The sequence below is a fragment of the Macaca thibetana genome, chromosome X, assembly GCF_024542745.1.
Source record: "Macaca thibetana thibetana isolate TM-01 chromosome X, ASM2454274v1, whole genome shotgun sequence".
Classification (NCBI taxonomy): domain Eukaryota; kingdom Metazoa; phylum Chordata; class Mammalia; order Primates; family Cercopithecidae; genus Macaca; species Macaca thibetana.
The window spans coordinates 2,117,286-2,133,659 of NC_065598.1; the positions used below are offsets into that span (position 1 = coordinate 2,117,286).

The window sequence follows — 16,374 nt, forward strand, 5'->3', positions numbered from 1 at the left end:
GACGTAGACGATTTTTGCAATTTTCAAAGCAGTGGACGCTCATCCCAGCGCTCCAACGTTTACAGGGGTCCAACGCCTCCAACCTGTTTTTACTGTCTGATAAGCAAAGCTAACAGAAACGGGGCCCTTTGGGTCCCACGGAGCCCGTTATATTGAAAAGTTGCATTTATTTTTCCCCCGCGCGCTCCCGCAGGCCGCACGCTCGCTCCCGAGCTCGGCGGGCGCGCACCCCGCATGCTCGCTCGTTCCCGGTGCCTCCCACTGCGCAGGCGCACTCCCGTCCCCCAGCCCCGCCCGCTCACACACCCTCCAGCCTCTGCCTCGCGCCCCGCGGGCAGGCACTGCGCATGCTCACCCGACCGGCCTCCCGAACGAAGCGCCTCCACCGCTACGCACGGCGCATGCTCCATGCGGAGGCTGCCCCTCCCCTCGCTCTGGCAGGCACGCACTGCGCATGCTCGCATCTCCGCCGCTCTAAGGCCGCCTCGCCGCCATGGGCCGCACCTCTTAAATTCCTAAACGCAGAAAGGGCTCGGGCGGGACGGCCGCCACAGCCCCTCCTCCGTCCTGACCGCAGCCGCTTGGCCCCACCAAAGCCTCCTGCAAAGGCTCCGAGGGCCGCGGTGCGCGCGGGGGCCAGCGGCGGCGTCGCCCGGTGATGACGTCGTCGCGATGACGCGGCGCAGTGACGTGAACGCGGGCGCCGTTGTTTGGGACGCGCCCGTTTTGAAGCTGCCCTGAGCGGCGCGGGCCGGACCGCGCCCCGTCCTCGGTCTCCCCGAACCCCGCGAGTCTGCCCAGTTCCCGAGGCGCGGGCCCTGTTCCCTGCGCCGCGCCCCCTCAGCGGGCGGGGCTCGCATCCCCCGGGTCCGTCCGGGCCGGACCGAAGCCCCCGGGGCGGGGTGCGGGCGTTCCGGGGCGCCCCGGGCCCAGCCCCCGCCATGCCGCCCGGCAAGGTCCTGCAGCCGGTGCTGAAGATGAAGGTGGACGAGCTGTTCCTCTACTGGCTCAGCGAGGCCGGCACGCAGCGGATGCTGCAGGACTGCCTGCGCCGGATCAAGGCGCCCGGGCGGGACCCGCCGACCGCGGGGGACGGGGAGCTGCCCGGGGTGTGGCCCGCAGCCCCGCTCGCCGCCCCCAGACCCGGCGGGCTCGACCTCGCGGCAACCCCCGGCCCGGGCCCCGCGCTGCCCCTGGGCGCCGCCTCCAGCCCCAGGAACGCGCCCCACGCTCGAGGCACCCGTAGATCCGCAGGGACGAGAGTAGTAAGTGACTCTTCCTTCTGCTAACACCTGCGCAGGTGGCTCTGGAAGCTTAGCGGACGCGTGGCTGCGCGGTGGAGGCAGGTGGGAGAGCGTCAGACCCCAAAACGGTTTCATATTGAGTCTGTTCCCCGCCCCGACCCGCCCCCCCCCACACACACACAGAAAGTTGCACCTGCTGAACATTCCGTCGTTGACAGTTGTCACCTAAATATCACACAATTTATAAAGGTACAAAGGCTTTCTTCCTCTTTATTTGATGCTATTCTATTCCATTCTCTTTATTTTATTTTAATTTAATTTAATTTTATCGTGAGACGGGGTCTTGCTCTGTCGCCCGGGCTGATGGCCCGATCTCGGCTCACTGCAACCTCCGCCTCCCGGGTTCAAGCGATTCTCCTGCCTCAGCCTCCCGAGGAGCTGGGATGACAGGCACCTGCCACGACGTCCGGCTCATTTTTGTATTTTTACTAGAGATGGGGTTTCACCATATTGGCCAGGCTGGTCTCGAACTCCTGACCTCAAGTGATCCGCCCGCGTCCGCCGCCCAAAGTGCTGGGATGACAGGCGTGAGCCACCGCGCCCGGCCCCTTTTTTGTTTATTTGAAATTTTTTTTTTTTTTTTTTTGAGACGGAGTCTCGCTCTGTCGCCCAGGCTGGAGTGCAGTGGCCGGATCTCGGCTCACTGCAAGCTCCGCCTCCCGGGTTCACGCCATTCTCCTGCCTCAGCCTCCCGAGTAGCTGGGACTACAGGCGCCCACAACCGCGCCTGGCTAATTTTTTGTATTTTTAGTAGAGACGGGGTTTCACCGTGGTCTCGATCTCCTGACCTTGTGATCCGCCCGCCTCGGCCTCCCAAAGTGCTGGGATTACAGGCGTGAGCCACCGCGCCCGGCCTTTATTTGAAATTTTTTTGGAGATAGGGTCTTGTTCTGTCTCCTAGACTGGAGTGCAGTGGCACAAACAGCTGGACTTCCTGCCTCAGCCTCCCCAGTAGCTGGGATTACAGGCCTGCACCATCACGCCAGGCTAATTTTTGTGTTTTTTTGTTTGTTTTTGTTTCTAGACAGGAGGTCTTGCTATGTTCCCCAGAGTACTGTATTTCTTAAACGTCATTTAATTTCACAGAAGGTGATTATTCACTGCAGGTGAGATGCACAGCCTCCGGCTAATGTGCTTGTAATCTCAGCTAAGCCGGGAGGCTGAGGCAGGAGAATCACTAGAAGCTGGGAGGCTGAGGCTGCACTCTAGCCTGGGCAACAGAGCAAGACTCCATCTCGGAAAAAACAAAACAAAACTAAACTAAAAGCAAGCACTTGGGGGGAAGAAAAGATGAGACAGGAATTTATGCTCAGTGGGTTGGCCAAGTGTATGTATGCAAGAAGTTACAGGAAGCGCTATGGATTTTCACCAAGGGAGTCCTGACACATGGGTGTTGAACAAATATGCATGTTACCTACTCCCAAGTTGATATTGCAGTGGAGACTTAACATTTAAAGGCAGTATAGTTAGGCCCCCCCAGGTCAAAAGGTGAAGCAAGTTTGCAGCCCCTCTAAACCTGCCAGAACCAGTCCGTGGTAGGTGGTTATCAGGATAAAGTGATTGCAATCAGTCTCTTTTTTTTTTTTTTTTGAGACGGAGCCTTGCTCTATCGCCCAGGCTGGAGTTCAGTGGCACCATCTGGGCTCACTGCAAGCTCCGCCTCCCGGGTTTACGCCGTTCTGCCTCAGCTTCCCGAGTAGCTGGGACTACAGGCGCCCACCGCCACCAAACCTGGCTATTTTTTTGTATTTTAGGTAGAGATGGGATTTCACCTTGTTAGGATGATCTCAATCTCTTGAGCTCGTGATCTGCCCACATCGGCCTCCCAAGGTGCTGGGATGTGCCCGCCGACAGCAGTGTATTTTTAAAAATGCTTCCTGTCGTTTTATATTATGCAGTTTAAGCCTGAAATACTCAGAATATTCCCTTGGAACTTGTTTATACCATTTGAAATTTTTTCAGCTCAACACTAGCCTCCCATCAGCAGCACTAATAAGCATGTCACGCAGTGATTATTTATGTAACACCATAGTTTTCCAGCCCCAATGGTCCAGCCTCTACTTGCTGAGGGAGAGGTGGGTGGCAATCCGAGGTGAGCTCCTTGGGTTCTAAATTCCTGGTGGTTGTCCGACGTGTTCTGATCGATCTAGAACGTTTTCCAAAAGTACGTGTGGATGAAAACGTGAACCAGAAATGGAGGCAGCTTGGAGACCGCCTGGCTCAGGCCCTCCCGATCCCGATCCAGGAGGGGACTCAGGGCCCCAGGACGCATCTCTTGAGCTCCGGCCCAATGTGCTCTCCCGGTTGCCGATGAGCTGCCATTTTGTCGTTAAACGTGTTGAATGACAGCCAGACACTAAGGTAAATGCTTGAATGTTGTGACTTTGCATGAATTCTCCTACGGCTGGGAATATCGACAGAAGGTCAGGTCTGTGCAAACAAGGCCGTCTGGGTGCATGGGAAAAGATGATATATTCTGTACATCGGGCAACAAGCCTCTAACAAGAGGAAATTAAGTTCCGAAGGTGTTCACAGCAGGGAGAGGTCGTTTCTCTCCTGGAGAAAGTTTTGAGGAGGAAGTGAGTAGCGGGACTTGGGAAATGCACTGAGTTTATTGGGTATGGGGGCGCAGGACCAAGGGAGGCCGCTCCAGGAGGGATGACGGGCAGAGTGTGAAAATGAGACCAGGCACAGTCGCTCATGCCTGTCATCCCAGCACTTTGGGAGGCTTAGGCGGGTGGATCACCTGAGGTCAGGAGTTCAAGACCAGCCTGGCCAACACGGTGAAACCCCATCTGCACCAAAAATACAAAAATGAGCCAGGCATGGTGGTGCGTGCCTGTAATCCTAGCTACTCAGGAGGCTGAGGCAGGAGAATCACTTGAACCCGGGAGGCGGAGGTTACAGTGAGCCGACATTACACCACTGCACCCCAGCCTGGACAACAGAGAGACTCTGTCTCAAAAAAAAGAAAAAAAAAAAGAAAAAGGGTAAGATGTTCAGGTCGTGTTGAGCGACTGGAGTGGTCTAACGAGAGAAGCAGAAGGAAGGATGCGTGTGGATCATGGCGTGGCGCCCGTGACTGAGCTTGTCTGGGACCTCAAGTTTGCTTTAAACGTGTCTTCCTGTTTGGGACCCGTGGCTGGCTTCAGAAGTGAATAACTTAGAAGGATGTGTCTGTTCATTGGGACAAAAGGGATGCGGAAAAGATTTTCATAAATGAAACAGCTTTTTCTCACCCACACAGGTACAAGATTGGGTATGAGCTGTCGGGAGGGTTTGTTCTAGGTCCGTTGGACTCCCCAGGCAAAGGTGAAAGGGAAGGCATGTCCGTTGTGAAAACATTATGTGGCACTTTCAAAGCGGACGTAACCAGCGCTGCCGTGGCTGTTTTACGTCATCTGCACCTTCACCGTTCCTGAGCAGAGAGATTGCACTGTGTGTTTGAAAGCGGTGCTTGCAATGGCTCCCTCCCATCTCTGGGGAAGAGACACCCGTCGTACAAATTAGAAAATGTGAGCGTTGGCCGGGTGCGGTGGCTGAATCCCAGCACTTTGGGAGGCCGAGGAGGGAGGATCACTTGAGGCCAGGAGTTTGCGCCCAGCCTGGGCAACATAGCGAGACTCCCCCGTGTCTATAAAATAATAAAATCAGCCAGGCATGGTGGTTCATGCCTGAAGTCCCAGCTGCTTGTGAGGCTGAGGCAGGAGGGTCCCAGGAGTTCGAGGCTGCAGTGAGCTATGTCTGTGCCACTGCACTCCCGCCGGGGCAACAAAGTGAGACCCTGTCTCTAAAAAAAAAAAAAAGAAAAGGAAAGGAAATGCCAGTATCGATGGGCTGATGATGCAAGCCAGGGTGCTTCTGCTGGGGGCACCCTAAATGCACCTTTAAAGTAAGTTGTTACAAGGGGAAGTAAGAACTTCATGTCGATGACCTGCTTTTTTTTTTTTTTTTTTTTTTTTTTTTTGAGGTGGAGTTTCGCTCTTGTCTCCCAGGCTGTGGTGCAATGTCACAGTCTCAGCTCCCTGTAACCTCCACCTGCTGCAGTTCAGATGATTCTCCTGCCTCAGCCTCCCAGGCAGCTGGGACTACAGGTGCCCGCCACTACACCTGGCTAATTTTTGTATTTTTAGTAGAGACGGGGTTTCACCATGTTGGCCAGGCTGGTCTTGAACTCCTGACCTCAGGTGATCCGCCCGCCTCGGCCTCCCAAAGTGCCGGGATGACAGGCGTGAGCCACCGCGCCCGGCCGTGTTCCAAAAGCCTTGTACGGAAAGAGGAAACGTGGCAGTAAAGTCCGCAGGGGCGTGTGTCACCCGGCGTGACAGGACGGGGCGCGTGGCCTGAGCGTGAGGATCGCACCTCCATGGGCTGGCTGCCCCCACATTTCGGGTTTGATCTTTGACTTTGGGAGGGAGATCGCAGGAGGTTGGCTCCTAATCTGGTTCCCCCAGCTGCGTTTGGGAGGCCGTCCGTGTGTGGTGATGGTCTGAACTCAACGGGCGGCACCTCTGCTCTGTGAGTTTGCGCCCCGCATGGTTGGGGACTGGGCGGCGCCTCTGCCCTGTGCCCTGTGAGTCTGCGCCCCGCATCGTGGGGGACTGGGTGGCGCCTCTGCCCTGTGCCCTGTGAGTCTGCGCCCCGCATCGTGGGGGACTGGGCGGCGCCTCTGCCCTGTGCCCTGTGAGTTTGCGCCCCGCATCGTGGGGGACTGGGAGGCGCCTCTGCCCTGTGAGTTTGCGCCCCCGCATCGTGGGGGACTGGGCGGCGCCTCTGCCCTGTGAGTTTGTGCCCCGCATCGTGGGGGACTGGGCGGCGCCTCTGCCCTGTGCCCTGTGAGTTTGCGCCCCGCATCGTGGGGGACTGGGAGGCGCCTCTGCCCTGTGAGTTTGTGCCCCGCATCGTGGGGGACTGGGCGGCGCCTCTGCCCTGTGCCCTGTGAGTTTGCGCCCCGCATCGTGGGGGACTGGGCGGCGCCTCTGCCCTGTGAGTTTGCACCCCACATCGTGGAGGACTGGGCGCACTTATTTAAATCGTCTCCTGGTGGTTTGAGCACACTGCCTCTGGGGCTGTCTTTAAGCTTCTGTTTGGAGACTTAGAGGGGGTCAGAGGCCGACTTCTGAATCCTCAAGGACAGTAGGGAAATGAGAAGGATGGAGGGATGCAGGGACGGCTGGAGAAGGGAGAGAGGTGGAAGAGAAGGACGTGGAGAGGGGCGTCCCCCTAAGAGGAGTGGGAAGGGGCGTTGAGGGTGGGGAGCTGCGGTGGGCGTGAGAGGTGGTGTGGAAGGTTGCAGGAGAAGAGGCCAGTCTGAGATGGCTGCAGACTGCTGGTTCCAAGTCTAGGACACTCGGGAAAAGGAAAACGATGGAGACAGGAAACAGATCAGGGGTTAGGAGGGAGGGAGGGGTGCGTCGGTGCCACACGACGTTTTTCGGGGCAGGGGCTTCTCTGCATGACCGCACAGTGGTAGATCCGTGTCATTCTGCGTTTCTGCAGACTCAACAGAGTGTGCGGCAGCGGGAGAGCCCCGTGCACGCTGTTGCCTCGGGGTGATAATGACCCGTCCAGGGAGGTTCATTGACTGTAACGGGCACAGGCGGTCACGCAGGACCTTCCTGATCGGGGACCCGGGATGTGGCCAGTTTCTGACCGTCAGCCCGCAGGTGTCCTGTCTCCTTCCCGGTGGGATGACGGTGCAGGCCCCGGAAGCTCAGCTCATCCTCGGTTAACGTGGCCCGTCCCCCTTTTCCACCGCCCCTCTTTTCTTGTTCTGAATACAGTCGCAAGCCAGTGCAGTTACCACAGTGAGCAGCGGCGGAGAAGACGAGATCCTGGATGCCCACTGCAGCTTAGCTGGATTCTAGAAACTCTTCAAGTTTGGGGAGGGGCGGAGATGCAGGCGTGCCCTGATGCTGGGGCTCCCGGGGCCTGCCGTGCGTGTGTTTGTGGAGGCGCAGCTGCACCTGGCGCGCCCTGGGCTCTGGAGGGGCGGGCCGGAGCGGGCACCGAGCCTGCAGCCAGCTCTGGTGTTGTCATGGGCCGGGGGGGGACCCTATTTCTCGGGGGGAGCGCCTTCGACTGGGTCCCCAGGCTCTCCTCTCGGGGACCTGTTGGTGCGCGCTCCGCCCGGGCTCTCCTCTCGGGGACCTGTTGGTGCGCGCTCCGCCCAGGCTCTCTCGGGGACCTGTTGGTGCGCGCTCCGCCCAGGCTCTCTCGGGGACCTGTTCGTGCGCGCTCCGCCCAGGCTCTCTCGGGGACCTGTTGGTGCGCGCTCCGCCCAGGCTCTCTCGGGGACCTGTTGGTGCGCGCTCCGCCCGGGCTCTCCTCTCGGAGACCTGTGGTGCGCGCTCCAGGGCGAGCCACGTGACCGCGCAGAAAGCGCCCCCTGCCCTGCGGGACGGCCCAGCCCGGAGCGAACGGGGAGAGGAGAGGAGAGGACCGGGGGGAGCGGAAGGCAGTGCAGGGAGCGGAGAAGGAGGAGAGGAGAGCAGCGCCGGGGGCGGCCGGGTCTGCACAGTCGCGGGTCAGGAGGGGCGGCCGCCGCCACCCCCGGCGCCATGAGCCCTCCTCAGCCAGAGGAATGCGCGCGGCGCGGGCCCCGGCCCCAGAGCGCCTGGCGGGCGACGCATGGAGCGCGCTGAGCCCGGGCCCCGCCTGCAGCGCCCCGCCGGCCCCGGCCCGGCCCTGCCCCGAGAGCGCAGCGCCCGGCCCGGCCCGCGGAGAGCCCTGCGCGCCGACGGCATGCGGCTCCGCGAGCGCTCGCTGCGCCAGGACCCCGACCTGCGCCAGGAGCTGGCCTCGCTGGCCCGCGGATGCGACTTCGTGCTGCCCTCGCGGTTCAAGAAGCGGCTGAAGGCCTTCCAGCAGGTCAGCCCCGCGCGCCCCGCGGCTGCCCCACACCGGGCGAGGCCTCCCGGCCCCGCGCGGGCCCCCCTCGCCGCTGCTGGCCGTGCACCCGCTGTCGCGTGGCGGGGACCGAACCCCAGATTTTCAGCACCAGTCGCGGGCGCGGGGGACCCGCTCGGGCCGCACACGCCGCCGAAAACCGGGTGCTGCTCGTTGGGAAGCTGTGCCAAGCTTGTTAGCAAACCCGGGCTTTGGAAAGAGCCCCCGCTTCTTTCCCGGGAGTTTTGGCTGTGAGTGCGCGCCTCGCTGGGATCCACCAAGGCAGGGGGGTGGGGGGGTGAGAACCGTCAGTGCCTGGGAGGCATCTCTGCAGGCAGATTTTTAATTTAAATAACACCTTGCGCCGCTGGTAACAAACCCCGGGAAACTCCTTCACCCTTTGTCAAGGCGTCGGGCGGGTGCACCTTCCCCGGCGTGACTGCAATGCCCCGCGTTCCTTCCCACTGGCTAACTGCTTCAAAAGAGTCGGTTGAGATATCGCTCACATACCGTGCTATTTATGCAGCGTGGTTTCAGTCAGTCACTTGCCGGCTTTGAAATTTATTTATTTTTACTTTTATTTATTATTTATTTATGTTGACACGTTGTCTCTCTGTTGCCCAGGCTGGAGTGCAGCGGCGCCATCTCGGCTCACTGCAACCTCCGCCTCCCGGGTTCAAGTGATTCTCCTGCCTCAGCCTCCGGAATAGCTGGGATGACAGGCACCTGCCACCAGGCCCAGCTAGTTTTTGCGTTTGTGGTAGAGACGGGGTTTCACCATGTTGGCCAGGCTAGTCTTGAACTCTTGACCTCAGGTGATCCGCCCACCTGGATCTGGGATTAGGGGCATGAGCCTCGGCCCCAGCCGGCTTTGAAATTTAATCTCAGTTCTCACTAGTGCTCAGGGAGGTAACATTTGTGTGTGCACGCCGTGTATATTGTATAAGTTAGTTTTACGAGTACCATGTGGTTTAAACGTGTAAGTCTTCCCGGGACAGCCCCGATATAATTTGAGAACTTAGGGTTTGGCTGTGGCCGAATCTGATCCGAGTCTCATCCAGGCAGGGGGTGCGTGGCGGGCGCCTCACACCCACGGGGTCCATCAGACCCACTTTTCACACTCGGTTCCAGGAGTCTGGAACTGGTGGCCTAAACCTCAAGTTGAACCAGAGCATCCTGCTTTTAGGGGGAGGGAGACCCACTTCTTTCTGTTGATATTTTAATTGAAATTTTTTCTCTCAGATCACATCAACTTTTACACTCCTTCAGAGTTTTGTCTGACCTCTGTCTTCCAGGTTTTGACATTTTGCCTGTAAGTGGATAAGGGCAAGGCTGGTTTTGTTAAAATGGTCTTAACCTGCAGACCATGAGAGTGAGAATCAGCCCCGTGCGGGATTTGCGTTAGACGGTGGCAGGTGCGTGTTTGCTGGTTGCAGAGTCAGGTGATGAGCTCGCCCGTGGCTGGATGAAGCAGCCCTTCTGCCCTAGAGCGGGGCCCTGGCTCTTCTGCGGGGGGCTGGGGTGACGATGCACCTCAGTGTCCACCTCCAGGAGGCAGAGCCCGTTCCCCACAGTCTGCGTCGTTTTAGCAGGACTGTTTGTTTTTTAAAAGTCACTTTTTGGGAAACCGTGAATTCCGTTTACAGAAGTTTGTTTCCTTTTACAGAGAATCGGTTTCCACGTGTTCAGGGAGTGAGGACAGACGTTGTGTGAAATGCGTGCTGTCTGAGGGGTGGTGGAGGAATCACGGGCTTATTTTGGGGTATTTGTGGGGGCGGTGCTGGGAGACAAGCGGGCGTTTCCTGTCTGCTTTCACTCCCCGCGTGAACGTGGGCTCTGTCAGGTCCCCCCAGTTGGACACACCCTCAGGAGGGTTGTCGGGGAGCATCGGCGTTGGAGCCACTGGACGTGTCTGGGGGCCGCGCCTCCGCCCTGGGACGCTGCAGGCTGGGCAGCACGGTGCTGTCTCAGGGGTCCCGTGACAGGCACAGCCTTCCGCGGCTGACGTAGACTCTGCAGCCACGAGCCTCTGGTGGGTGCTCCTGAGCTTGTTCTTCCGAATGTGCAGACGTCCCGCCTGGGCTTCTGTTCCTGCAAACCCCCTGGCGGATGCTCCCTGCCCGGCTGGTGAACCCCGGCTCCTCCTCCTCCCGGTCACTGCCCACTTCCCAGTCACCGGCATCCTTGCCAAACCAAACCCGGTTTGGGGGGGTCAGCGACCGCCAGCCTTGGGAGGGGAACAGCATGCGTTCACGCCGTGGGTCCGGGGAGCCCCGTGTGACGACCGCGTGTTACACGTACTCTCGCCGTGGGTCCGGGCAGCCCCGTGTGACGACCGCGTGTTACACGGCACACGCTCTCACTGTAGGACCCAGCGTGTACCTGGAGCGTGGCCATGCAGCTGCCTGGCCAAGCTCTTCTTGCTGGAGCCACTCTGCCTGCGTCTGTGCCCAGGGATTCTCGGGCCTCCTGTCCCCGGGCAACAGCAGGACCGCTCAGACCTTGTTCCCAGCCCAGGACAGCTGTGCTGCCCCAGCCTGGCCCTCCCTGCCTGGGGAGTGACTCTCCCGCTCCCCACACACTGGTTCACACACAGATGCTCCTCTTCACCGGTCCTGGTCACACAGACACTGTCCAGCGTCCCCACGGGGTCCTGCGGGCGGACGCACAGACCCTGCACAGCACCGTCCACGGCTGAAAGCGCCGTGCCCAACGCGGCAGCCCCGCTGTGGTTGGAGCCGACTTCGGCGTGGTGGCAGCCTGGGCTCTGGGCATCCCCGACGCACCCGCTCTCACCGCCAGAGCACGTGCTGTTCCCCTCCCAGGGCCCGTGGTCGCTAGAACCCTTGCAGCCTTTGGTCTGGCCGGGATGCCGCCCAGGATGCCGCTCCCTGGGCAGTGGCAGGGAGAAGGTAGAGCGGGTTCCCCACCTGGCAGGGAGCCGCAGCGCAGCGAGGGGGGTTAACAGGAAACAGAAGCCCGGGCGGGAATACCCACACACAAGACCAGGCTCAGGAGTATCCGCCAGGGGCTTGTGGACGCAGGGAGGGGCCAGATCCTCCCCTCGCTGTGGTGCCCAGCATCCACTGTCCCCCCCGGCTGGTGGACAGAATGACCCCCACGTCCCCCGGCCCAGCCTTCCGAGCTCTGTGGAGACTCACACCTCACTGCAGCCGTGCGTGCAGGTGCCAGCGCCTGGGCCGCAGGGGTGGGTGCAGGTGCCGGCGCCTGGGCCGCAGGGGTGGGTGCAGGTGCCGGCGCCTGGGCCGCAGGGGTGGGTGCAGGTGCCGGCGCCTGGGCCGCAGGGGTGGGTGCAGGGCACCCCCAGTGTCTCTCGGCGTCCGTCGAGGCCCCGTGGCTCGGCCGCAGTCGTGTGTCTGAGTGAACGTTAGCCCCGTGAGCTCTGGCCGACTCAGACACGTGGACCTGCTGCGTTTCCGTGTTGATCCCTCCACAGCGGTTCTCCGTCTTTGCTAGAGAGGGGATTTTTAAACCCACACGCGGGGCCTGACTCTCTCGCCTCCGTGTTCGGCTCCTCTGTGTAAACACCGACGTTTTTGACTCCGTGTTTAGCCGTCCAGCGTGTGGTTTGCAGGTGTAGCTGGCAGCGCTCTACCAGCCCTCGCAGAGGGTCCCTGGCAGTCGAGTGCTGGGCGGAGAAGAATGCTCAGAGCTTGCAGCGGGCCCTGCCTTCCAGGGGGTGGCCGCCATCTGGGTGGGCGAGGGGCTCGGCTGGAGTGCATGAGTGTGGGTCCCGGTCGAACCCCTCCTCCCATCCCACAGCCTCCCGTGCTTCCGCCTCGCGCTGCAGGCTGGGGGCTCCTGGGGACGCGGCTGTGTGTTGCAGCCTCTACTGAGCGTGCCTTCCGCCGGCCCCCTGCTGCTCCGGCACCTCCCCTGTGGCCTTGACCGTGGTGTCTGGTGCCGCTGGGGTTGGGGCGAGGGTCCTTCCTGCTGGTCACCGCGCCTGGCCTGCTGTGCGCACCCTCTGCACACGCGGGGGTCCCGCCCGCGGCTGGTGTCACCAGAGGACGTGTGACCGTTGCACGTGGCCTGTGTTCTCGGGAAATTCACCTGCACTCATCAAGCGCTTGAATTTCTGTTTCTGCAACAGGCGGCATATCGGTGTTAGGCTCAGCCTTTGTGTTTGGTCGTATATGGACGTGTTTTGCAACACTGTGGGTGTGCTGTGGGAGGGCGACACGTATCTGTGGCTACTGGAATTGTGACGAGTCAGGGAGCTGCCGTCTCCGTGCCCTCAACAGAAATAGCTTGTCGGGAGGCAGGGCCTCGCCTTGATCGGTGTGCTTCGGGTGGCGGGCGCTTGACGAAGCACTTTGTAAAGTCCACGTGTGGAGGAGGATTTAAAGTGGGTGGCCGGGCCGCCCGAGGCCCCTCTGGTTTGTCTGAACTGTTTAACGAAGAGGCAGCTGACTTTAGAATTCTTCTTCCACATCCCGGCAGCTGTTTTTGCTCCTTGTGTGTTTACCGTGGATGCCTGGCCTCCCCGGCTACGCTCGGGGCAGGGCCGCAGTCCCTGTGATTCCTTCACAGTCCACTGAGACCTGCTGCTCGGCCCGAGAGGCGGCCATTTCTCAAGTGCGCTGTGCGTGTTGAAAAGAATGTGTGCCCTGCAGCTGTGCTGGGGCCGAGTCTATTTCTGTCCATGAGATTAAACTTGTAAATCCCGAGCCTGCATGGGTGGCTGTGCTGTTTGTTGTTCCGTCTCTCGTCTGTTGGTGCCCAGGGTGGGGGCCCCAGCTTCCCCCTGTCGGTGCCCAGGGTGGGGGTCCCGGCCTTCCCCGTGTCGGTGCCCAGGGTGGGGGCCCCAGCTTCCCCCTGTCGGTGCCCAGGGTGGGGGTCCCGGCCTTCTCCGTGTCGGTGCCCAGGGTGGGGGTCCCAGCTTTCCCCCCATCAGTGCCCAGGGCGGGGGTCCCGGCCTTCCCCGTGTCGGTGCCCAGGGTGGGGGTCCCAGCTTTCCCCCCATCAGTGCCCAGGGCGGGGGTCCCGGCCTTCCCCGTGTCGGTGCCCAGGGCGGGGGTCCCGGCCTTCCCTGCATCAGTGCCCAGGGCGGGGGTCCCGGCCTTCCCCCTGTCGGTGCCCAGGGTGGGGTCCCGGCCTTCCCTGCATCAGTGCCCAGGGTGGGGGTCCCGGCCTTCCCCGTGTCGGTGCCCAGGGTGGGGGTCCCAGCTTTCCCCCATCAGTGCCCAGGGTGGGGGTCCCGGCCTTCTCCGTGTCGGTGCCCAGGGTCGGTGGTCCCGGCCTTCCCCGTGTCGGTGCCCAGGGTGGGGGTCCCAGCTTTCCCCCATCAGTGCCCAGGGTGGGGGTCCCGGCCTTCTCCGTGTAGGTGCCCAGGGTGGGGGTCCCGGCCTTCCCCGTGTCGGTGCCCAGGGTCGGTGGTTCCGGCCTTCCCCGCGTCGGTGCCCAGGGTGGGGGTCCCGGCCTTCCCTGTGTCGGTGCCCAGGGTCGGTGGTCCCGGCCTTCCCCGTGTCGGTGCCCAGGGTGGGGGTCCCAGCTTTCCCCCATCAGTGCCCAGGGTGGGGGTCCCGGCCTTCTCCGTGTCGGTGCCCAGGGTCGGTGGTCCCGGCCTTCCCCGCGTCGGTGCCCAGGGTGGGGGTCCCGGCCTTCCCCGTGTCGGTGCCCCGGGTGGGTGTTCTCTTCCTTTCCTGGCGTGCTGAGTTTGTGCCCAGTGGTGTTTACTCGATCGGTGCCAAGGCTGCGTTGTCAGGCACGGATAAAGTTAGCGTCATCCTGTCCTCCCGTGACCGACCTCTTCAGTGTTCTGCGGTGGCCTGTCCGTCTCCGGGTCTGTCCATCGCCTCGTGTCACTTCGTGGATGTTAGTTACGGCGACGCCAGCTTTACTGTCTGCCTGCTCTGTCTTTTTCCACCTCAGAAAAATGTGCAGCCTCTGGGTCCTTAAGCCACGTGTGTCTCCTGTGTCCTTCTGTCTCCTGTGTCTCTCGTATACACAAGTGCTGTTTTCTTTCTGCAGCCAGATCTTTGCCTTGTAACCGGAACACTTGGTTCATTGATGTCCATGTCGTCTGCTCGTCCGTGTGATGGACTCTTACGTCTCATCCTGCATCCCTGTCTCCCGCTGTTTTTTTTTTTTTTTTTTTTTTTTTTTTTTTTTTTTTTTTTGAGACGGAGTCTTGCTCTGTCGCCCAGGCTGGAGTGCAGTGGCCGGATCTCAGCTCACTGCAAGCTCCGCCTCCCGGGTTCACGCCATTCTCCTGCCTCAGCCTCCCGAGTAGCTGGGACTACAGGCGCCCGCTGTTTTTCAGCTCCGTCACCTCTTCTCTCGTTTGGGGTACACGCTTTCTACGAGCTCACTGTTTATCCCACAGAATCGGCGGCTGGCCGGGCACGGTGCCTCACCCCTGTGATCCCAGCGCCTTGGGAGGCTGAGGCAGGAGAATCGCTGGAGGCCAGGAGTTCAAGACCAGCCTGGGCAACATAGCGAGACCCCCGTCTCTTTAAAGGAAAAAAAAAAAAGGAATGTTCACTAACTATTTCAAAGCCCAATATTAATCAATATCTTTTCCTCCAACTCACAAACAGGCACACACTCATCCAGTCACCATTTCACTGACAGTTGTTGTTTTGAGTTTTTTTTTAAGAATTGAACGTACGTTGTTATCACTGATTTCTGTGGTCAGCGTGCCCAGGTTTTCCCAGTCGTTACCGCCCTTCATCCCTTCTTTCAATTCCGACCTTCGCTTTGGGAGCTCTTGGCTTCTCCGGGCTGCTTTTGCTCAGCTTTTGCGTCACACGGTGTCTGTTAACGGCATGTGAATGGTCTGTTAATGGTGTGTATAGTCTGTACGTTCTGCTCTAAACGTGTCTACGTGTTCATCTCTTTTTTTTTTTTTTTTTTTTGAGACGGAGTCTCGCTCTGTCACCCGGGCTGGAGTGCAGTGGCCGGATCTCAGCTCACCGCACCCTCTGCCTCCCGGGTTTAAGCGATTCTCCTGCCTCAGCCCCTCAAGTAGCTGGGATGACGGGTGCCCGCCACCACACCTGGTTAATTTTCTGTTTTTTGTTTTAAGACAGAGTCTCGCTCTGTCACCCGGGCTGGAGTGCAGTGGCCAGATCTCAGCTCACTGCAAGCTCCACCTCCTGGGTTGAAGCGATTCTCCTGCCTCAGCCTCCCAAGTAGCTGGGATTACAGGCACCTGCCACCAAACCCAGCTAATTTTTTCTATTTTTTTTTTTTTTTTAGTAGAGGTGAAATTTTGCCGTGTTGCCCAGACTGGTCTCGAACTCCTCAGCTCAGGCATCCTGCCCCCCTCAGCCTCCCAAAGCGCCAGGATTGCAGGCACGAGCCACTGTGCCCGGCCGGTTTGAGGGTTTGCGCACCATCCTGGTGACGTAGGCTTGGTTTGCAAACCTGCCGGAGAGTCGGCTGTGGCTGTAAGTTCTCGGGGGAGAGCTCCGCCCTGCGCAGCTCCTACAGGCAGCTCCAGGTGAAGGCTGATCCTTTGCTTCCCGGGGCCGGAGGCGCGCTGGGGACGTCCTTGGAGTTCTTCTTCCCACCGCAGGTGCCGTGTTCTGGGCGCCGCACTTAGGGCGGCTTCCCCCGAGGACCCTGGGTTTTGCCTCGTCTTCCCCAGAGCCCTGCAAGACTGAGCGATTTCGGGTGAGCGCGCTCGGCCCACGCTTCTGCAGGCAGAGCCTGTTCAGGCTCCACGGCCTTCCCTGGGCTCCTCCTTCCACGCAGCCGTGGCCTGAGGCGTCCTTTGTCCTGCCAGCCTGGGGTGCCGTCTGGAAGACGCTTGTGAAACACACCGTCCGGGGTTCCTGGCGGTTTTTCAGCAGGGAGGTTGGTTTGTGTGTCCAGGTCATCATTCTGTTGCCAAAATCGGGAGCCCGAGAGCCCCTCCGTAACCCAGATAGCAGAGCGGTGTGAACCCAGCGTGATGGAGGGGAAGAGCCGCAGGCTCCACGGTGGGGCCCCCGCTGCAGGAGGCGGGAGGGAGATGGGAGGACGCCGCTGTGGGGACACGTCGTGGGCTCGGGGAGGTGCGCTGTGGACACGGGGAGGTGCGCCGTGGGTCCGGGGAGGTGCGCCGTGGGCCCGGGGAGGTGTGCCGTGGGCTCTGGGAGGTGCGCCGTGGGCCCGGGCAGGTGCGCCGTGGGCCTGGGGAGGTGCGCCGTGGGCCCGGGAGGTGCGCCGTGGA

General features: G+C 60.6%; 1 protein-coding gene across 3 annotated transcripts in view; it reads left to right on the forward strand.

Annotated features, from left to right (window-relative positions):
- The window catches only part of LOC126946849 (serine/threonine-protein phosphatase 2A regulatory subunit B'' subunit beta), a 209,458-nt gene that overhangs the window by 169,235 nt on the left and 23,849 nt on the right, over nucleotides 1–16,374 (forward strand). The window contains exon 2 of one of the 3 annotated variants that reach the window (XM_050777538.1): nucleotides 7,914–8,174. In XM_050777538.1, the coding sequence (XP_050633495.1) occupies nucleotides 7,935–8,174 (240 nt within the window). In that variant the 5' untranslated portion in view covers nucleotides 7,914–7,934. Of the gene's footprint in view, nucleotides 1–429; nucleotides 1,266–1,929; nucleotides 3,666–7,913; nucleotides 8,175–16,374 lie in introns of those variants that run through there. The other 2 variants (XM_050777537.1, XM_050777540.1) reach the window with 2 other exon arrangements.